This window comes from Piliocolobus tephrosceles, chromosome 5 (assembly GCF_002776525.5).
Source record: "Piliocolobus tephrosceles isolate RC106 chromosome 5, ASM277652v3, whole genome shotgun sequence".
Classification (NCBI taxonomy): Eukaryota; Metazoa; Chordata; class Mammalia; order Primates; family Cercopithecidae; genus Piliocolobus; species Piliocolobus tephrosceles.
The window spans coordinates 55,552,988-55,576,340 of record NC_045438.1 but is presented as its reverse complement, the minus strand read 5'-3'; the positions used below and the strand labels follow the sequence as shown (position 1 = coordinate 55,576,340).

General features: G+C 39.3%; 1 protein-coding gene across 12 annotated transcripts in view; it reads left to right on the top strand.

The window, feature by feature from the left end:
- Window positions 1-23,353, top strand: part of IPCEF1 (interaction protein for cytohesin exchange factors 1) — a 207,965-nt gene that overhangs the window by 150,081 nt on the left and 34,531 nt on the right. For all 12 annotated transcript variants that reach the window (XM_023206113.2, XM_023206109.2, XM_023206105.2 and 9 more), the window contains one exon: window positions 12,985-13,357. In XM_023206113.2, coding sequence (XP_023061881.1) covers window positions 12,985-13,357 — 373 coding nt within the window. The remainder of the gene's footprint in view (window positions 1-12,984; window positions 13,358-23,353) is intronic.

The window sequence follows — 23,353 nt, the reverse complement described above, 5'->3', positions numbered from 1 at the left end:
CCTCCTTTTTCTTTATGAATGATAGGATTTCTTAATTTATTATTCTATATATTAGTCCTTTGTCAGCTATAGGTTGGTGCAAAAGTAATTCTGGTTTTTGCCATGAAAAATAATGCAAAACACACAATTAATTTTGCACCAACTTATTAAAAGTGAGCAAATCTCACTTTTAATCTTTTTTAAACTGTTCCACAATTTCTCTTTGTAAACACATGTTCTTGATTTTAACATGCCAGATTTATCCATCACTTTCATTGTGGTGAGTGCCTTTTTTTCCCCCTGGTTTCAAAAATTGTTTCCTATCCTAGGTCATGAGAAAGTAGATATTCCTGTCTTCATTTCATGGTTAAGGAAACTGAGGTTCAGACTGAGGTTCAGAGATGTTGAATGGCATGTTCAGATGTCCAGTGAGTGCCTGAGATGGGAATCCCAGTCTGTTTAGCTTTATAGGACCTGCTCTTTCTACTGAACCATGACATCTGTCCATCGTAGACACAAATGATGACAGGTTCTGACAGTTTACAGTAGCTCATTCACTTACCAGACCTTTTCTGCCAGAATTTCTGTTCAGTGTGATAATTTTTATCTCAATTTTGTTTTGCAGGTTCCTAGATTTAAGGTATTATTTTGATTGTTTAAATAATGACCTCTACTGTTTTTTTCACACTGTCAGTGGAGAATTGTGGTCAGTTTTCTAATTTATTTGGCTAGCAGCCAAGAAAAGACATAAATATTTGTTGAATAAATGTTTATTAAAATATCTGTTAAATATTATTAGCCAAAATTAAGCAAGATACAAATACAATTAAACTTTGAATATGGTAAAATTTAGAACAATTTTTGAACTACATTTATAATATTATTCTTTCTCAATATATTCATAGCTTCTCCCTAGTGTAATTCTTCTTCCTTTTAAAAATCAATTTTGGATTTTAGAAAAAGCTTTTATTTTCTTTATATTATTCAAACTTAATGATATTGTCAGACCTTACAATGTTTCCCAGCTTTTGACAACTTTCCGGTTAGATTACCCTTTAATGCTTCTAAAGACGTTATCAACTTTGTATTGAATAGGTCTTCAAAAAATGTTCCTTGTTGTTGATTTAAGAGAGGATTATGTCTTTTTGCTAAGTTTCTCTCTGTCTCTGTCTTTGTCTCTATGTCTGCCTCCGTGTCACTCTCCTATTTTAACCTGTGACATGCAAATGTTTAGTTGTTCTCCCTCCATTTTTTCCTCAAGTTTATTCTCCCTCACACTGTGCCCACCAATATACCTCTTTTATGATTATTTAGTTGTAAAATACTGACACTTTCAGTTTTATAATGGCAAACTAGTATCCCAGGTTACTTTGCTACGAGCATTGTCAGGCATCTAGAACCCACCCTGGTGAAATAAAAGCAACCGAGTAGCCATATCATGGAGGGCCTTCTAGAACTCTCCCTGGTGAAATACAGGCAACCAAATTGCCTTCTTAGATGATGGATCATGGCTCAATTGCATTATGTAATGACAGTCTAACCTGATGCACAATAGAGGTTCAGGGAATACTTGATTTAAAACAAATAAATGAAGGGATACTCATGAGGCCAGTAAGTTAGGTCACTGGACTCAGAAGGATCTTTCAATTTTCTGAATCATCAATCAAGTGTTATTTTTTTAGAAGTTCTAAGTTGAGCATTTTTTGGCAGGCGATTAATGCTAACATTTTCTAAAGAAATATATTGGAAATAGTCAGATAAATGTTGAACAGTTAGATTTTTTTTTTCCCCTTAGCAACAGAATGTGTTCCTCCTGCTCACATATTTCCCAGGCAGATTTTGTTTTTGTTTTCTCTTGTTTCTGAAAAACAGACATGCAAGGCACTTGGTTAAACTAACATTTAGGCTTTTTATTTAAGCAGATGAAATTAAAAATATATATATAGTAACTTTTTTTTTTTTTTTGAGACACAGTCTCAGTCTGTCACACAGGCTGGAGTGCAGTGACATGATCACAACTCACTGCAGCCTCACCCCTGGCTCAGGTCATCCTCCCACCTTGGCCTCCCGAGTAGCTGGGACTACAGGTGTGCACCACCATACCTGGTTAAATTTTTGTGCAGATGGGGTTTTGCCATGTTCCCTAGGTTGGTCTGTGGCTCCTGAACTCAAGCGATCCACTCACCTTGGCCTCCCAAAGTGCTAGGATTACAAGTGTGAGACACTGCACTCAGTCATAACTTTTATCCAGAAAGCGAATTGAGCTAGTGTTTGGCCCAATACAGTATAGGCTAGCGATGACTCAGGTATACAAGCCTAGGGGCAAAAATATTTTTTTCCCAAGTTTTTGGTTAAAAAATTATTTTGGGTGATGAACTTTCATTTTGTTATAATGAACTCAACAGTATAAAATAATTCTATTTTGGAAAATTATCTCAAAAAATTAAAAATCTTGAAAATATTTAATTCAGGGTCCAATCATTCTAATTGCTATGGAGTCAAGATAAACAATGAAACCAGTTTGGATTTCTGCTTCTAATGGGCTGAACGACATTTCACAAGATAATAACATATCAGGAAATCTTCCCTGAGTGAGGAAGAGGTTTTTATGTTATGTTGCTTCTTCTTCTGAAGGCTTCAGAGAGGTGATAGTGGAAAGAACATCCATTTATTCTCAAAGAAGTTGCAAGTGGGCAGCTTTTAACAGGCTTCCTGAAAGGGCTCCAAGTAGATGCGAGACTTTTAGTTTCACTCTGAAAGACAATCTGTAGAAATCATTATCTGTGATTCCTTTAGTTTCACAAAAGAGCAAAAAAGGAACCAACTTTCCATTTCAAATCTGATAATTTTATAAGCCACAAAGTGAGTTAAGAGCTATAAAAGTCACTAAAAATCTACTCCACGTATTTTTCCTTCAAGTTTAATTTTTTTTTGAGACGGAGTCTTGCTCTGTCGCCCAGGCTGGAGTCCAGTGGCTGGATCTCAGCCCACTGCAATCTCCGCCTCCCGAGTTTATGCCATTCTCCTGCCTCAGCCTCCCGAGTAGCTGGGACTACAGGTGCCCGCCACCACGCCCGGGTAGTTTTTTGTATTTTTTAGTAGAGACGAGGTTTCACCATGTTAGCCAGGATGGTCTCGATCTCCTGACCTCGTGATCCGCCCGTCTCAGCCTCCCAAAGTGCCGGGATTACAGGCTTGAGCCACCGTGCCCGGCCTTCAAGTTTAATTTTAAAAAAGCATCATGAGATAACCTGGTCTATGCTTCATGGCATATTCATTCATTCAGCAAGTATTTATTGAGAGTCAGAGTTCTAAATACTTGGGACACATCATGAATAAAGTGGACTGTGATTCATGTTCATCATGGAGCCAAACTTCTAGTTGAGGGAGACTGTTAATAAACAATCCACATAATAAGGAAAATATATGCTACGTGAGAAGTGGACTCCAATGAGCCAGGATGTGCTGGGGTAGATATTGGGTTGTGGCAAAGAATAGAGGAGCCAGGACAGGCCCAACTGAGAGCTAAGATCTGAGCAAAACCTTGAAAGGTGGTGTGAGAGTCAGCCAAGTGGATATTAGGGGGAAAAGTTTTCTAAGCAAAGGGAACAGTGAGAGTCAAGGTCTCCTTGGTGTGTAGTACTGCAGGGAGCCCTCTGTGGCTGAAGCGAGGTGAACCAAGATGAGAGTAGTAGGAAATGAAGCCAAAGCATAGTGGTAGCCATGTCGTGGAGGGCCTATGGACCAGTTAAGGACTTTTGACACCTGAGTTGTTTAGGCAGACTTTGAAAGGTTTGAGCAGAGGAGGGATGCAATCAACTTCCATTTCAAATGGAGCCCTCAACCTGCTCTGTGCAAAAGACTCTGGGAGGTACAGAAAGCTAAGAGGGAGTATACAGTAAGCTATTGCAAAAGATGGCGGCAATTCCATCAGGGAATAGCAGTGGGGTGGCAGAGAAATGGAATGGTTAGATTTTGAATCCATTTGGAAGGTAGACCTTCAAATAGGCAGATCAAATATGAGACAAACAGAGGAGATAAATATTTATAATCCCAGCTTCTAGCAGCTTATGCAGATTATTTCAACCTAACAATCCTCACATTTTGATGTTTTTCAGAAGTAGTTTTTTAAATACTGAAATGAGGGAAAAATCAGTTAAAATAAACAAAAGAAGCAATAAGGAAAAATAAATCCTGCAAACTGTGGCCCTCGGGCAGCGACAGAGGAGGAAGTCAAAGTTTTCACCAGCCTGAGGTGGTGTATGGCTTGAGCCCCAGAGTTCAAGACCAGCCTGGGCAACATGGTGAAACCCCATCTTTACAGAAAAAAACAAAACAAAACAAAACAACAAAACAAAAGTGTGAACACAGAAAGAGGTGAGATTAATTTTGGAAATTCACATTTAATCTTAACAAGACATCTGGAACAGTTGTCTACCAAAGTCATTTGATTATTCAATATCTGTACTAAATTAAAGAACAGAAATGCAAGTGGGTAATTGGGTGAAAAAGGTAGAGAGAAAAATTCACCCTTTCTCCTCAAGATTCAAAAAATGATTGTAAGCCATATGGTTGAATATCTAACTGATTTTAAGACTTGGCTAAAATTTGTCTTTATATTTTTGCCTCTGACTTTAACAGCTCATCTTCATGGCCTGCTCTCCTGGCAGTCAGTCACGCAGCCTGGTGGCTGTCCCCCAGCCTCTCTCCTGCCTTCTGCTCCCACTGCCTAGTTGAGGCCTTCATCAGCCCCAGCCTGAGTTGTTGAAATAACAGGCTATTTTTCTTTCCCCATTGAAGGGGTAGCCTGCCCCTCCACACCTGTGGGTGTTTCTCGTTAGGTGGAACGAGAGACTTGAGAAAAGAAATAAGACACAGAGACAAAGTATAGAGAAAGAAAAGCGGGGCCCAGGGGACCGGCGCTCAGCTTACAGAGGACCCACTCCAGCACCGGTCTCTGAGTTCCCTTAGTATTTATTGATAATTATCTTTACCATCTTAAACTTAAGGGAGTGGCTGGACAACAGGATCACTGTAGGGAGGAAATCAGCAGTAAGACATATGAACAAAAATCCCTGTAACATGAATAAGTTTAAAGGAAAATGCTGTGTCTTGAGATGCATATGCAAACATCTCCATAAACCTTTTAGCAGCATTGCTCCAGCAAGTCCCACCTTATTCCTAAAGGCGGTTTTCTCCTTGCTCAGTAAACAAAGCACACAATGGGTTTTACACCGAGATGTTCCATTGCCCAGGGACAGGCAGGATTTTTAACCAGCAAGCTGCCTGCCTTCTGGTACTTGTTTAACAAAGACACATCCTGCACAACCCAATATCCATTAAACCTTGAGTCACCACAGCACATGTCTCTTGCAAGGACAAGGTTGGGGGTAGGGTCACAGATTAACAGCATCTCAAATACAGAACAAAATGGAGTCTCTTATGTCTACTTCTTTCTTTCTTTTTTTTTTTTTATTTTTCTTTGTTTTTATTATTATTATACTTGAAGTTCTAGGGTACATGTGCATAACGTGCAGGTTTGTTACATATGTATACTTGTGCCATGTTGGTGTGCTGCACCCATCAATGAGTTTGTGTCCTTTGTAGGGACATGGATGCAGCTGGAAACCATCATTCTTAGCAAACTATCACAAGAACAGAAAACCAAACACCGCATGTTCTCACTCGTAGATGGGAACTGAACAATGAGATCACGTGGACTCGGGAAGGGGAACATCACACACCGGGGCCTATCATGGGGTGGGGGGAGGGGGGAGGGATTGCATTGGGAGTTATACCTGATGTAAATGACAAGTTGATGGGTGCTGATGTCAATTTCTTTCTATATAGACACAGTAACAGGCTGATCTTTCTTTCTTTTCCCCACACTTTCCCCATCTCTAGTCCCTCTCTCTCTCTCTCCTTCTAAAAACCACCTCCCAATTAGTCCTCCTAAGATGCAGTTCTGATTACATTGATTCACCTGCACAAAAGCTTCCAGTGAATTCTCATTGCTTCTTAAATTACCTCCCGAATCTTTGGCTTGGTATTCAAGGCCCTTGGGCTGTCTTCAAACTGCCTTTACAGTCTTGCTGCTGATTTTGCTTTTGTCATCAGCCCAACAAACGGCCTGCTGTTTCCCAACAGCGTTCCAGACTTTCCTGCCCTTGCACCTGTAGGTATAAAGTTTCTCCACTTGCAGGACCACTTGCCCCCGACTCCCACCCCAATCCCACCTTCTAAATGTCTTTCAAAATGGTAGCTTCGGATGTAGCTTCCTTCATGAGAGCATCTCTAGTCCTCTAGGTCAGGGTGATTCTTCCCTCTTCTGAACTCTCTGTATTCCTGTAGTATTTCTTTCTTTTTTTTTTTTTTTGACAGTTTTTTCATGTTGTTATCATAATCTGCTTTTGATTACAGATTTTGTATATCTGGTTTATTTCTCTAATTATTACATTCTTAAAATCAGAGCCAGTGCCCGATATCTTCTCATTTACCCACATCATTTATGATTGTGCCTAGCACACATTTGAAACTAAATAAACATTTAATGGACAGATGGATGGGTGAGCGAGTCATTACTGAGACTTCATCCACAACCCCCACAAATTTCTTGCTCCATAAATATTTTCTCATGCGAATGAGAAATACACTACTTTCCACTTGTCTGGTGCTTTTGCATGGCTTTGAGAAGAATGATTTCATTTGACTCTCACAGAAATCTTGTATGAGTTTTACAAATGAGGAAGTCAGGTTCCAGAGAAATAAACATAGCTATCATAGGTAGCATTTGCAAGCTGCTTATGTTTCATGAAGAATATTCTTTATGGGATATCATTTGCCCCTCTTGATAAATTTGAGTTAGGCAGCTGATAAATATTTTTGTGTATTTACCATGTTTCAGGGACTGTTACCAATATGGGGGTGCCATAAAGAGCTTTTGAGAATAAAGTCTCCTGGCATCTCTTAATAGCCAAAGTCATCCTCTGGTGAAAGCCTCAGATGTAAGCCATTAGTTTCAGGCCTAGCAGCAGCTAGGGATGGCTGCAGCGTAGCCAGGTAAAGGGGATCTGGGTAAGTTCCTAAAGTGTCTGCTATTGTAATCCTAGTTGGAGGAACACAAGAAAAGGCATAGAGATACAAAACTTTATGATGTGTTAGAAAGGAAGGAATCATCAAATGTGATAGCATTTGATTTTAAGTGGCAGCCTGGGGTAAACAAAAATGGAAAATGTGCACCTTGTCCTAATTGCAGTTTATTCATTGTCCTCTAAAATATTTCTGCAATACGCAGCCACTCATATTCAGCAGGATATACACTAACTAGTTAGCTAACTAATTAAATAATAATACATAATAAATTAATGTGTTTCTCTGTGTGTGTATGTTTTTATTTTGAAACAGAGTATTGCTCTTGTTGCCCAGTCGAGAGTGCAGTGGTGCGATCTCGGCTCATTACAACCTCCGCCTCCTGGGTTCAAGTGATTCTTCTGCCTCAGCCTCCCAAGTAGCTGGGATTACAGGCATGGACCATCATGCCCGGCTAATTTTTGTATTTTTAGTAGAAACGGGGTTTCACCATGTTGGCCAGGCTGGTCTTGAACTCCTGACCTCAGGTGATCCACCTGCCTCGGCCTCCTGAAGTGCTGGGATTACAGGCATGAGCCACTGCACCTAGCCCATGTTTTAGTAAAGCTGTTTTTATTTAAAAAAAAAAAAAATACAGGGACGCTGAATTAAACTAGATGGTGTCTTTTCCCTTGAGTATCTTGAGTTCTGTGTTGAGGAAGAGGGACAATGCAGTAATAATTCAAACAAAGTACTTCAAGGACTGACAAATGCTATGAAGAAGATGAAGTAGGGCAATGGGCTGGAGAGTGGCCAGGGGTTGAGGGTGGAGAGGATACTGCTCTGTCTGCTCTGTCACAGAAGACCCTGCTGAAGAAGTGATATTTCAGTGGAGGTCCAAGCAATGGGAAGGAGGCAGACCACCCAACATCCACAGGGAAGCCTTTCTGGCAAAAGGGACCAGAGATTGCTGATGGGACAGAAAGAAGGCCAGTGTGGCTAGGAAGGAGTGGAGAAGGAGGGAGGAGATGCAGGGGGAGGAGACCTTAGGGGTTAATTGTGGACCTTCTAAGCTCTAATGAAGACTATGGATATTATTCTACATAAGATGGGCAGTTACGAGAGGGTTTTCTGCAGAGGAATATTGTGAACTTTTTATATGTATTAGAAATACTCTATCTGTGGTTTGGAGGATGGACTAGGGTGGGGTGGGGAGTAGTGATAAGGCAGGAAGCCAGTAGAATGGTACTTGAAGGTAAAAGGACTTCTTCAAGGTCACTTGGATACTAGGGATCACAGTGATGAGTAGATCTTCAGTCAGCACATTGCCCAAGGTCATGCGGAATGTCAGTGGCAGAGAAGGAGTATACTATTACAAGGTCTTTTTGTATTTAGGGTAATGCTTCTCCTGGCATATAGGAGAAATACAAACATGATACTTCTGGGGCTTAACAACAATTGACTGGTTTATTTTTTGTTTTTGCTAATATGGCCAATATAAGGAAAGGGAAGCTGTGTACTTTTCTTCCTTTCTTCTCATTTTGGTTTTGTTTTGTTTTGTTTGGACTTTTTTGTTTTCATGTACTTTGACTCCTTAAGATTTCTATGCTTACTCACTTCTGCCTAATTATAGGCTTTGGGTGACCATTTTAAACTATTTTTTTACCATGTCGAACTTGTGTTTGAAAAACAATTCCAAGAAAAAGATTTTAGGGCTAACATTTGAATGAAGCTTCTTCAAGAATTAAAAATATCCTATACAGAAAATAGGGAAAATCAATATTAATTTTTAATGTAATCATATCATAGTCTCTTAACTAGAACTAAGATTTTTGAAGTGTCTTTCATTTCCTCATTTAAATGTAAAATACTTAATACCTAAGTGTTCTGAAAGAAATGAAACCACATACAATTATTAATCACTAACTAAATAAAATAATACTTTCATTTGAGCTTGTGAGAACATTTTGTCAGGCTATTTGCATTGTAATTGGCACTGATAACCCCTCCATCCTGGGATTTGGATAAATCACTCAGCAACTTTATGGAGGATTTCAGGGAGCTCCTCCCCCAGAAGCTGAATAACTCTGGGGTGCTTTTCTTCACAAAGCTGATTCTGGCCAATTCTTTGTCATTAATTTGTTACCAATTATGTGTCAAACAAGAGGCAAAAAATGGAGGTGCAAAAAATGATTAAAACCAGCCTGTTCTCAGGTAGCTCATCAAAAAGATGAACAGTCAATCAGTAGTTGCAATCCAGTCGCCCCTTGGTATCTGTGGGGGTTTAGTTTCAGGAACCTCATGGAGACCAAAGTCTGTGTATACTCAAGTCCCACAGTGGATCCTGCAGAACCCACCTACACGAAAAGTCAGCTCTCTGTATCCTCGAGTTTCTCATCCTGCATCACGCAAATGCTGTTTTCATCCGCGCAAATGCTGTTTTCATCCCCATTTGGTTGTGGATTTGGAATCCATGGACACAGAGGGCCGACTGTATTTATTGGAAAAATATCTGTGCTTAAGTGGACCTGTGCAGTTTGAATCCCTACTGTTCAAGGGACAACTGTGTAAGTTGATACACAAAATGACATTCCATCTATTATGATAGAAATAAGCCCAGAACCACCAGGCAAAGCACCTACCTGGCTCTGAGACTATCAGAGAAGGCTTCCTGGAGGATTTGGTGTTTGAACAGACACATGAAGGATGGGCTCCTATTTACCAATAGAGGTGGGGTGGAGAGGAGAGACTAGCACTGCCTTCTCCTTTCATGTGATCTTCATTGGGGAGCTTTATGAGTATATTGCACAGATGGTTCACAGAAGGCACTGAGCTAAGAGTTCTATGCTTGATGTTGGCTATTGGTTTCTCCATAATGTTAGAAATAATGAACCATGCCTTAGCACTACACGGTCTATAAAGTGTTTTCATACTGAATCCTTGGAAATGAAACTCCAGGTTCACTTTGATTTATATTTTATCAATCTCTTTTCCAATGAAAACTCCCCCGACCTGAGCATATAGTCGCTTTCTCATTTTCCTTTTCCTCTTCTCCAAGTCTTCTTATTTCTTCTTTCTCTCTCTTTCTTTTTTTTCCCCTCATTCATCTTTTCTCCATTTTAAAAGTGAAATTTATAAGTGGTGCCTGGTGCCTAGAGAAAACGGATTGAGAGAGCATTTGCACTGTGTTTGAGTAGCACCACAAACAGGATGATACTTCACAGTTCCTTCTGATACTCATTTAACAGGTCTTGATACTTTGCAGAGTTTTGAGGTTCAAAAAACCTCACAGACAGTGCTGTAGCACCTGTGTACATGGTCTCTTGTTCAAACAGCCCAGTTTGCTATAATCTAATTTAAAGTAGAGTCAGCAGGAGTAACAGGAAAAGCTCATGTTTGGTGTTGTTTCAAAAAAGGAAGTTGATCATATGGAAGTTGAGTTTTACTAAAATAGCTCACAATAGGGAAACGTGTCAGGACTGGGCCAGAATGGATATTTTTGTTAATATTTATTTTGTAGATCCTGCTAATGAGTAAACTGTTCTTGCCATTTATTTAGACAATTTGGGGGTGGTGCATTTCCTCTTCTAGATAACTAGGATTTTATTGAAATTTCAGATCTTTGATCTCTTGGTTATTAAAGATCTAAGGGATGTAAGGTAACCAGTTTACAAGATACTTGACATATTCCTGAATGGATTTTTTTTATGTCTGTTCCACTATATGATTATTGAGAAGATATGTGTGATTAGTTAGTATCTTAACTAGAGATTTTGATGTCATGCTACTTAAAAGTGTATTTCTTGATTATCTGACAATCCATGTCTAGCATGGAGCTAATTGGGCACACATTGGGTAAATATTGGCTTCTCCCATCAAAATTCAGAGCTCAGAATCTACAAATTTCCTGGGGGCCATATTGATTCGGAAGAAAGTCAACTCTTCTGAATCAGTTGCAGTGATTCTGAGGTTTTTGAGGAGGATCATAGTTTGCTCTTTGGCTTCCTCTCTCTATCAACCTTTCTGACACTGCTTTGGAGTTCTTTTGTTTGTTTTTGTTTTTTTGAGATGGAGTCTCACTCTGTTGCCCAGGCTGGAGTACAATCATGTGATCTTGGCTTACTGCAACTTCTGCTTCCTGAGTTCAAGTGATTCTCCTGCCTTAGCCTCCCAAGTAGCTGGGATTACAGGCATGAGCCACCACGCCTGGCTAATTATTGTAATTTTAGTAGAGACGGGGTTTCACCATGTTGGCCAGGCTGGTCTTGAACTCCTGGCCTCAAGAGATCTGCCTGTCTTGGCCTCCCAAAGTGCTGGGATTACAGGCATGAGCCACTGTGCCTGGCCTTCCTTGGAGTTTTGAATGCTTGACGTTGACAGGCTTGTCCAATGGGATGATGTAATGCAACTGAACCATAAAATGCCTTCTCTGTCTTATCTGCTGTTGGAGATATAGGGTGATCCACAGAGCACTGGAGTCTAGATTTTGGATTTTATTGGTCAATAAAATTAAAAATGGAGGAAAAAGATAGAGTTGCTGAATCTTTATTTTGCTACATAGGACATTAAAAAAAGAAAACTCCAAAGAGACAAAGGCTTATGTGTACTGTCACCATTTTTTAAAAAAGAAGGCATGTATTTCAGCATCAGAATGCAGCAAAGACAAAAATCTCAGAATAAATCAAGTTCTTTCCAAGAATATCCTTGTTGGTTATATTAGCCAATTTTCACACTGCTGTAAAGAACTACCCGAGACTGGGTAATTTATAAAGAAAAGAGATTTTAATTGACTCACAGTTCCACATGGCTGAGGAGGCCTCAGGAAACTTACAATCATGGAGGAAGGCAAAGGGGAAACAAGGCACATCTTACATGGTGGCAGGAGAAAGAGTGAGTGAGGTGGGAACTACGAAATACTCTTAAACCATCAGATCTCATGAGAACTCAGTCACTATCATGAGAACAGCATGGGGGAAACCACTCCCATGATCCAGTCACCTCCCATCAGGTCCCTCCCTCAACATGTGGGGATTACAGTTTGAGGTGAGATTTGGGTAGGGACACAGAGCCAACCATATCATTGGTGATGTTGCTTTGATGTTTTCTCTCTGTACTGATGAAAATGTCGCCAAGGCTTTTAATGCACTAAGGAATATGTGAGCGATGTTCAAGGGTTTAAGTTCGTATTTTGTTTCTGGAATGGCCCCAGCTTTTGTTCTCTTTTTCCTTTTTGGAGGCAGCGTCTCGCTCTGTCACCCAGACTGGAGTGCAGTGGCATGATCTTAGCTTGCTGCAATCTCTGCCTCCCAGGTTCAAGTGATTCTCCTGCCTCAGCCTCCTGAATAGCTGGGACTACAGGCACGTCCCACCACGCCAGGCTAATTTTTGTATTTTTAGTAGAGATGGGGTTTCAACATGTTGGCCGGGCTGGTCTCGAACTCCTGGCCTCAGGTGATCTGCCCCTCTCAGCCTTCTAAAGTGCTGGGATTACAGTGGGATTACAGGCATGAGCCATCGCACCCAGCCTCTCCTTTTTCATAATTACCTTTCTGGTTCCATCAGTGTGAATTAAGTGATAGATTGCAAATTATATTTTGCTCAAAGTGCAATGCAGTATTCTGAAGGATTCCCAAAAGAGGCCTTTTAAGTTTCTGGGGAGTGTTGAAGAATAGGACAAATCATGATAAGGAGATTTTTTTCAGATCCTAGAACAGTGAGTATAAAGTTATATAAATCAGTTTTGGAGAATGAAATCCTAGTGTGTGTCAAACAGAAATAAATATCACGCCTTTACCTTTTGACTGTTTTATTATTGGTCACTTTTTGAAATAACACGGGGACACTGTGATTGAAAATGAAAGGTAGAGAATGATGGTTTAATCATGATGTCTTTTATTCTTTTTTTTTTTTTTTTGGTTTTATTTGTGAAAAAAATAGGCTGCACAGCAGGCATCTTCATCCTCACCCAGCCTGAGTGGAACATCGTGTTCTTTCTCTTCCCTGGAAAATGCAATGAAGACACCCAGCAGTTTTCCTTCCTCCTTATCTAAAGAGAGACAATCCTTGCCCGACACAGTTAACAGTTCATCTGCTGCTGAAGATGAGGGACAACCAATAACGTTTGCTGTACAAGTTCATTCACCTGCACCCTCAGAGGCAGGCAGCCACAAGGCCCCGGAAAACAGCTTTGTCACATCAGAAAGTGGGTTTTTGAACTCTTTATCTAGTGATGATACTTCTTCATTGAGTAGCAATCATGACCATCTTACTGTCCCGGATAAGCCTGCTGGATCAAAGATCATGGACAAAGGTAAACCAAGAAATTCTTTTTTCTTTGTTAGAGAGTGAGTATTTGTGTGTGTATGGAACTCTGATATTAATTTGTAACAAGAATGGTTAAACTCATGCATGATGATTCAATAATTAGTCAAGTGGGGCTATGCCCAGATGTTGTTTGCATGTGGACAACTCCAGCTACTAGGCCACTAATTACTTGCTATAAGTGTCACTAACCAACTGCTTCAGAACTCTAAGACATGTGATCATAAAATAATGATACTTTTCCACCAATTGGAGAAAAAACTTGCCTTTGTTTTTGGTCCCATGTCCAAAGCACTGGAGCTTGTGGTGGTTAAGTCAGGATTTTGTAGTCTTGTGTTCATAACATCACCTTCATAGGTCAAAATGAGCTTAGAGCAGCCACTTTCCCTGGGCTGTGCCACAGACAGTACCTAATTCTTAGCCCATCGTCTCCTGAATGCTCCTGTGTGGTTAATGGGAAGACAGACAATTTGCACACACTTTGTGCAGCATTAGAACCTTTATATATAAAGGAGAGCACAACTTATGCGTTCAAAAAACATTTTACGTCTTAACAAAGGAAATAATTAATTGTGTGATGAAGTTGATAATATGAGGTTTAAAAAAATACTCTGATAACTAACTAGTCCTTATCATTTACTCAGGACTAGCTTGTTTTTATTACTGTTCAATCATGATGCGTCTTTTCTGATTGTGCGCTTTTCATTCTGCTGTAAAACACGGTTACCTGATGGAAGATACTGAGCAGTTAAAGAACGATGAGTTTGGTTTGTATATTTTTGGTGTGCCATTGAGAGAAAGTTGACTTACTAAATTCCCATAATCACTTGCCAGAGTATCTAATGACACAGATGACTGTTCTCCCCTCTCCTCTAGCCTAGTCAGGGAATGTTTCTTTAAGTTCTCAAATTTCAGATGGGTACCCTGCTAATTTAATTTTTGGTACCAGAGTAATTTGGCCAAGGACCACAACTGCAGACCAAGTTGTGTGTGTGTGTGTGTGTGTGTGTGTGTGTGTATATAGTATTTTAAAAGTATGTAAATTTGAATACTCAGCCTGGTAACTAATTGTCTAGGTTACAACAGTTGTCACCACTCTCTGAGGCCTTACCTAAAGATGCTTTACACAGACCTGCCTGACCTTGATGGCATTTTTCTTATACCCCTCCCCTCTTAGGCCATCTGTCTGTTTTACATCAGAAGAACTGGAGTGAATAAAGTCATTGGCAAACCAACCTATTTCTAGAGGTGAATGAGTAGCATAGGGAGGAGAAAAGAAGCCTTGTCACTGAGGAATGGAGAGGACTAAAGATTAGACTGTGAGGAAGAGTAGTCTGAACCCGCCCTCAGGTTTGTGAGGTGCTGTCATTTGGACAAAGTATTCAGCTTAATTGTATCTCCTTGGAAACACAAAATTGAGTTCAATGGTGCAAGGCAAAAGGAGAGAGATTGAAGCTCAGCATAAAAACTTTTTTTTGATGTGAGCTGTTCAAAATAGAATGGGTTCCTTGGAAAGTAATGCATTTCTTATCACTGGAGTTGTTTACTCATTCTGAGACAAACATTTTCATTGACTATTGATTGCCTATTGTGTATTGATCACAACTCTTGTTCTTGAAAAGATATACTGAAGAGATAATTTAAGTATCTTGAACTAGATGACCTCTACCTTGATACTTAGAAGAGACTTCCAGATATAGGACTGGTGGAACTAAAGAAAATAATAAAAAGTACTACATCTATTATTTTTCTCCTACAAACACTTACTGTAATCATTGGGTCATAAGTAGAACTAAAAAACATTTCACACACACACACACACACACACCCCAAGATGAGCATAGCTTCAAAAACATACTAGAGAATAAAATCCCATTTGCCTTCTTTCCCAAGAGATAACCCTGGAGGTCGAGAGTTTTCTTTTAGGACCATAGCCAGAGAGTCATGGGAAGATGCAACAGTCCTTGTTCCTGGCTAAATGTCATTCCAGGATTGCATGTGCCGTAGAGCCTGGCTGGATACCAACAGCCCTTTTAATGTAAGAATGAAGCAACCTGGTATTATTTAGTTTTGAGTTACACGCAGAGTGCTCAGCAAAATCTGTATACTTCTTCAAACAGCTCAATGTGACGGTATTCCTCTTATGAAAAAGGAAAAGAAAATGAAAGTTTTTTTTTTTTTTTCTCATTGATTTGTTGGCAGTTGCCATATGTTACAGAATTTTTGCTGATGATTTTCTTCTGCTGCCGGGGGTTTGGTTAAATTCCCAGAAGAACTGAACCACTTAAAGTCATCTCTAAGGAAACAGCAACGCAATCTTTGCTTGCATTTGTGATGACTTGCTGTTGAGTAATCAAATTTCATATTGTGCATTTTTTTTACATGTGTGTTTATGTGTTGCAGACAAAGGTAGGTTTTCGTTTTTGTGACTTTTAAAAGGTAGTGTTTTTGAGTTACTAATAAACAATTCCTGAAATTCTTGTGTCTGAAATTGTTCAAGGTGTTTTATGTCAGGGATAGAAGTCTTAACATAGATCAAAACGAGAGTTAGGATTTTAAAAGATTAAGTCCTGGTCTCAAGATGCATTTGCTGGAGAAAGAGGCTTTCATCCTAGCAAAGATTCTTAAAGATTAGTACCTGAGTCCTGAAATAAGCAGACAGTACGTATTATAGCCTTCCTTTTATTTAGACAATGAAAGAAATATTTTTGCAGTTAGTATGCAATTAAAATTGTGGTTGCTAGGATTTTATGCTGAATTTAAATACTCCGTTAGACATTTCCTCCTGTAGTGTAAGCTATTAAAAAAATAAAATCAGGGTGTTAATTGTGTCCTATTGCCTTTCTTCACTGAGAGTTCCAGGTTCCAGAGCTCTAGGAATTATTCACTGATTAATTTCACAAAGCATAATGGGAAAAGAGGTGAGAGGGTTAATGACATGTTCATTTCATCTCAATTTTACCCTGTGCTCCTCATTTCTTTTGTTAGACATTTTTTGAGCCATGACTTATGCCTGTGTGATAGTAAGTCACACAGTGTGTCTCTCCAGACATATGTACAACACACACTACCTGCTGACAATGCGGAGACAATGTCACTTCCACTTAATGAATGGAGAAACCTTACTCTGGATGCTGAAAAGCTGTATGTCAGCGAATAAGACTAATACCCAATTTAATAAGTGAATAAGACTAATACCCAATTTATACAAACAAATTATCAGGCACAAGCACAGCCAGAATTGATCTGGGATTCATGTAGATAACAACCTTAATTTTTTAAAAACTTGTTAAAGAAGAGACAAGCATTCTAGAGCATGCAGGACATTTCAGGAAAGTGACATCAATGAGCCAGATTTTAGGATTTAAAAAATATTAACAAAATTATACACAATCTGAGTGTGAACCATACTTGAGCTAGCTACTTTGAGTGTTGCTGTTGTAATCATGTAGTATGCCTCCTCAGGAAGTGAGTATGTAATAAAAAGTAAGTCCAAAACTGGACTCCATTTAATTTTGCATTATTATATTGTGCATATATCTTTTTTTGAGTACCTAACATACATGTACTGATGTACTTTGTGCTGAAGTGAATAAAATGTGAACAAGAGGGGCTGGGCATGGAGGCTCATGCTTGTAATCTCAGCACTTTGTGAGGCTGAGGTGGACGGATCATGAGGTCAGGAGTTCGAGACCAGCCTGGCCAACATGGTGAAACCCTGTCTGTACTAAAAATACAAAAATTAGCCAGGTGTGGTGGCACACACCTGTAATCCCAGCTACTCTGGAGGCTGAGGCAGGAGAATTGCTTGAACCTGTGAGGCAGAGGTTGCAGTGAGCTGAGATCATGCCACTGTACCCCAGCCTGGATGACAGAGCAAGACTCCATCTCAAAAAAAAAAAAAAAATTGTAAACAAGGTACAGTTCTGGTCTCAAAAATGTTAACACCGATGCGCTGAGTGGGAGGAACTAGACACATTTAACAAAAGAAAGCAGAGTAAAACAGGTGCCGCAGAAGAGATACAGAGCACTCCAGAGGTTTAAAAGAGAGCAGGGACCCAAGACAAGATCTCATTTAAGTGGCAAGATCTGTACATCGAGAAGGGAGGCATTGGAAAAGGGGATGGAAAGTACATTTGGTTGAGGCTGAATACTGGGATAGGTGTTCCTTAATTTCAATAGCTAATGGATGACCATTTCTAATGAGGATGAGTTGAAAGTATGCTTTAGAAAAATTATTTGAGCTGTAGAGTGCCGGGAAGAATAGAATAAGGGGAGACAGGACATGAGAAGGTTTAGGGAGCCTGCGTAGCAGCTGAGGTGGCAGTGGAGATAGGAAGGAAAGGGGAGACGAGAGGTTCTGCCGCATGCCTATCAGGGTGAAGACTGATCTCGGTTTTTGTATCCTTAGCACTTAATTTTGTTCCTAGAACATTTCCTAGTAATCTTGTTTTGTGAAGTATTATTTGATATTGGGAAAACCTTTAATATATGACCACTGGCATCAATGGCATTGATCTCAGGCATGGGTGACTCATCACCTGCTTTCTCTGATCCTGTGTCATGTGGCTAAAGATCTCTATGAGTTGTCATGAAGTTGTGCTGATTAAGTTACCTGCAAATTTGTGTGATTTAACTAGGCCATTCATAGTACTCAGATTTTACATCATCTTTGTTTTTCATCCTACTTCCTACAATTTTTCCTGAAGCTAGGAGTTAGGAGTGGTAGGTGGTGGGAAGTCACTGGGGCAAAGGTATGGGAGATGGTGACAAATATAATCTAGAATTTGGAGGTATGTAAGCTCAGAGTGGTGATAACAGCTTGAAAGAAATAGGAGGGGTTGAGGAGGTGGAGGGCATAATTGAAAAAGGAAGGTAGTAGGTTCAGAGGAGACAGAATGTGAATAAGGTAAGAGGAATCTTCCACTCAGGAATGAGTAAATTTAGAGGTGAGGATTTTATTTTATTTTATTTTATATTTTAGATGGAGTTTCACTCTTGTTGCCCAGGCTGGAGTGCCATGGCATGATCTCGGCTCCTGGTTCCTGCAACCTCTGCCTCCTGGGTTCAAGTGATTCTCCTGCCTCAGCCTCCTGAGTAGCTGGGATTATAGGCATGAGCAATCACGCCCGGCTAATTTTGTATTTTTAGTAGAGATGGGGTTTCTCCATGTTGGTCAGGCTGGTCTCGAACTCCTGACCTCAGGTGATCCACCCACCTTGGCCTCCCAAAGTGCTGGAATTACAGATATTAGCCACCGTGATTTTAGATGTAAAACAGTTTGAAACATTGAGGAGTGGGTATTAACAGTGATCTGCCCTGGGTGTTAAGTACGCTAGGTGTACCACTGCTCATGCACAACTTTCTGCCCAGAAAACAACATTTATTATAGGTGAAAACTGCGTCTGTCATGACAGAAATATGTCTTTGAAGTTTGTCATGTTGGACATCCCATTTAATACTATGCTACTAGAATTGTGTTTTATCAACAATATTTTGAGCACTTTTTGTCTGTATAGAGTATGGAAAATAGCACTGGAAGAAAAAAATAGGGAGTATTGTCATGTTTGATTCTGGGATCATTTCTAAATTGATGTGGCTTTGAGCCAAAGTGACCTGTCACAGGCATCTCCTCCTTGTCAGTCTGGCACCAAAGCAGAAGTGTTTGTTTTGCTTATCATGTGATCTAGTGGCATAGAGGGTTGGAAAGTTATTAGAGGGGTCTTCAATTTTTCTTCTGTTTCTTATAACTTCTTGTTGTTGATTAAATCCTTGGTTTTCTTTCTTTTTTGATGTTATTGATGTCATTATTATTTACTCCTTAGCAGGAGAGTAAAAGTATATGCAGATAGATGTGTATTTTTATTCATTTTTTATTTTTTATTTCCATAGGTTTTTGGGGAACAGGTGGTGATGTTTGGTTACATCAATGAGTTCTTCAGTGGTGATTTCTGAGATTTTCGTGCACCCATCACCTCAGCAGCATACATTGAACCCAACTTGTAGTCTTTTATTTCTCACCTCCCTCTTATCCTTTCCCCTGAGTCCCCAAAGTCCATTTTATCACGCCTTTGCATCCTCATAGCTTAGCTCCCACTTATGAATGAGAACATACAATTTTGGTTTTCTATTCCTGAGTTACTTCACTTAGAATAATGGCCTCCAATTCCATCCAAATTGCTGTGAATGCCGTTATTTGGTTTCTTTTTATGGCTGAGTAGTATTCTATGGTATATATGTACCACAATTTCTTTATCCACTCGTTGATTGATGGGCATTTGGGTTGATTCCATATTTTAGCAATTGCAAATTATGCTGCTGTAAACATGCATGCAAGTATCTTTTTTTGTATAATGACTTCCTTTCCTCTGAGTAGATATCCAGTAGTGGGATTGCTGGATCAAATGGTAGTTCTGCTTTTAGTTCTTTGAGGAATCTCCACACTGTTTTCCATAGTGGTTGTACTAGTTCACATTCCCACCAGCAGTGTAGAAGTGATCCCTGCTCACCACGTCCATGCCAACATCTATTATTTTTTGATTATGGACATTCTTGCAGGAATAAGGTGGTATCACCTTGTGGTTTTGATTTGCATTTCCCTGACAATTAGTGGTTTCCATCACTAAATGAGCATTTCTTGTTTGTTGGTCACTTGTATATCTTCTTTTGAGAACTGTCTGGTCATGTCCTAAGCCACTTTTTGATAGGATTGTTTGTTTTTCTTGCTAATTTGTTTGTGTTCATTGTAGATTCTGGATATTGGTCCTTTGTCAGATGTACAGATTGTGAAGATTTTCTCCCACTCTGTGGGTTGCCTGTTTACTCTGCTGATTGTTTCTTTTGCTGTGCAGAAGCTTTTTGGTTTAATTAAGTTCAAATATTTGGTTTTCTAGTTCTTTTCATGACTCTTGATATTTATATGCTTCATCATTTCTTCTGTTTAATGGAAATTGTTAATTATACTGAAAAGTATCATATGCATAGAAGAGTGTTCTCTCTCTAAAATACTCCATAAATACACACACATGCATGCACACACAAACAATAACCATGTGGCCACCATTTGGGCCATGAAACATAAATTAGCCAGCAAATTACTTGTGAGGGTGTGGGGTATTGAGAGTGCTCACCCATGCTGAAGAGATATATTTTGGTGGCCCAATTTAGAAAGCAATTTGTCATCATCTAGTAAAGTTGAAGATAGGCATACATCATGGCCAGCAATTCCATTTCCAGGTGTATACCCCTAGAGAAATGCGGGCATAATGTCAGAAACCCCTTGTAATATCCTCTTAATCTAGCTGGAATTCATTCATTTTCATTGTTTTATAGTACTCCATTGTTTTGCTATATAACAATAAATGTATCTACTATTGGTGAACACTCTTTTTTTTCAGTTGTGGGCTCTTATGTAAAATGCTGCTGTGGACATTCTTATTTTTAAATTAATAGGCTTAACTTTGTAGAGCAGTTTTTGATTTATAAAAAAATTTAGCAGAAAGTGCAGAGTTTACATATACCCCCTCCATTCCATACAGTTTCCTCTATTATTAACACCTTGCGTTAGTATGGTTCATTTGTTACAACTGGCAATAAATATTCATACCTTTTTATTAACTAAAGTCTATGGTTTACATTAAGGTTTTTTTTTTTTTTGGGAGGCAAAGTCTCACTCTGTTGCCCTGGCTGGAGTGGAGTGGCACGATCTTGGCTCACTGAAACCTCTGCCTACCGGTTTCAAGTGATTCTCCTGCCTCAGCCTCCCAAGTAGCTAGGATTACAGGCGCTCGCCACCATGCCTGGCTAATTTTTGTATTTTCAGTAGAGATGGGGTTTCACTATGCTGACCAGGTTGGTCAACCTCACCTCAGGTGACCTCAGGTGATCCACCCTCCTTGGCCTCCCAAAGTGTTGGGATTACAGGCGTGAGCCACTGCCCCTGGCATGGGGTTCACTCTTTATGTTGTACTGTTCTATGGGTTTTGACAAATGTATAACGTCATGTATCTACTATTACAGTATCATACAGACCAGTTTCACTGCCGTAAAAAACATCCCCTGTGCTCAATCTATTCATCCTTCTACCCTTCCTCCAAGAACCTGACAACCACTCCTCTTTTTTACTACCTCTTTAATTTTACCTTTTCCAGAATGTCACATAGTTGCAATCATATGGTGTGTATCCTTTTCAGATTGGCTTCTTTCATTTGGTAATATGAATTTAAGCTTCTTCTAAGTCTTTTGTGGCTTAATAGGTTACTTTTTAATCATTGAATAATATTCCATTGTATGGATGCATCACAGTTTGTTACTCATTCACCTATTGAAAGACATCTTTGTAGCTTCCAAGTTTTTAAAATTATGAATAACCCTGCTAGAAACATGTGGGCGCAGATTATTGCATGGATGCAAGTTTCAACTCTTTGGGGTAAATACCAATGAGTACGATTGCTGGATTGTGTGGTAAGAATATGTGTAAGTTTATAAGAGATGCCAAACTGTCTTGCAAAGTGGCTGTACCATTTTGCATTCCCACCGTCAATGAATGAGAGCTCTTGTTGCTTCACATCCTTGCCAACGGTTGGTGTTGTCTATGTTTTGGATTTTCGCCATGCCAATAGGTGGCTAGTAACATTTCATTGTTTTAATTTAGAATTCCCTAATGACTCATGATGTTGAGCATCTTTTCAGATGCTTTTTTGCTATTTATATGCCTTCTTTTCTTTAATATAAGGTGGCTGCTCAGAATTTATTAATTTTTGTATATACTTTCTTTAGTGAGGTATCTGTTGAGATCTTTTGCCTATTTTTTCATTAGCTTTTTATTTTCTTTTGAGTCTTTGTATGTGTGTGTATATGAATAATATTTTTAACGTGAAATGTCATTTTATTACTCTACATGTACAAGTTAATGATTTTTGCTTATGTGATGTTGGTGACAGTCGTATATTTTGTGAGTTTTTGGGACCAGATTCAAACTGGGTCAATATAAGTATAGGAAATACATGAGAGCAGAATATTCAGTTTAATGATACGTTATTGTCTACAAGATAGTTTATAGTTTGTTTTTTATTTTTATTTAATTTCTTACCTGTAATTGATAGGTAAGATCAATTACCTATTAATTGATAACAATTTGTTTTTTATTTTTATTTAATTTCTTACCTGTAATTGACCTAAAACAATTGCACATATTAGTGTGGTACAGTGTGATGTTTCTTTTTTGTAATTTTATTTGAGACTGAGTCTTACTCTGTCTCCCAGGCTGGAGTGCAGTGGTGCAATCTTGGCTCACTGCAACCTCCGTCTCTCAGGTTCCAGTGATTCTCCCGCCTCAGCCTCCCTATTACAGCCACCATGCCCAGCTAATTTTTGTATTTTTAGTAGAGACAGGATTTCACCATGTTGGCCAGGCTGGACTCAAACTCCAGACCTCAGGTGATCCACCCACCTCGGCCTCCCAAAGTGCTGGGATTACAGGCGTCAGCCACCATACCCGGCCCAGTGTGACGTTTCAATGCATGAATATATTCATTATACTAGTATAATGATCAAATCTGAGTAATACCATATCCATCACTGTAAGCATTTATTATTTATTTGTGGTAATCACATTCAAAATCTTCTCTTCTAGCTATCTTGAACTATACACTACATTGTTATTTGCTATCATCTCTCTATTATAAAGTCCTTTATTTGTGTGTTTTGCAAATATTTTCTTTCAGTCTCTAGCTTGTCTTTAAATGTTCTTAATGAAAATTCTTATACAACTATTTTGGTCCACATATGCCTGCATTTCTCTACGAGTATATACCTGGAAATGGAATTGCTGGCCATGATGTATGCCTGTTTTCAACTTTACTAGAGGAAATTGCTTTATAAATTGGTTCCACCAAAATACATCTCTTCAGCATGGGTGAGCGCTCTCAAAGCCCCACATCCTCACTGGTAAAGTTGGGTTTCTAAATTTTTGCAAAATTGACAG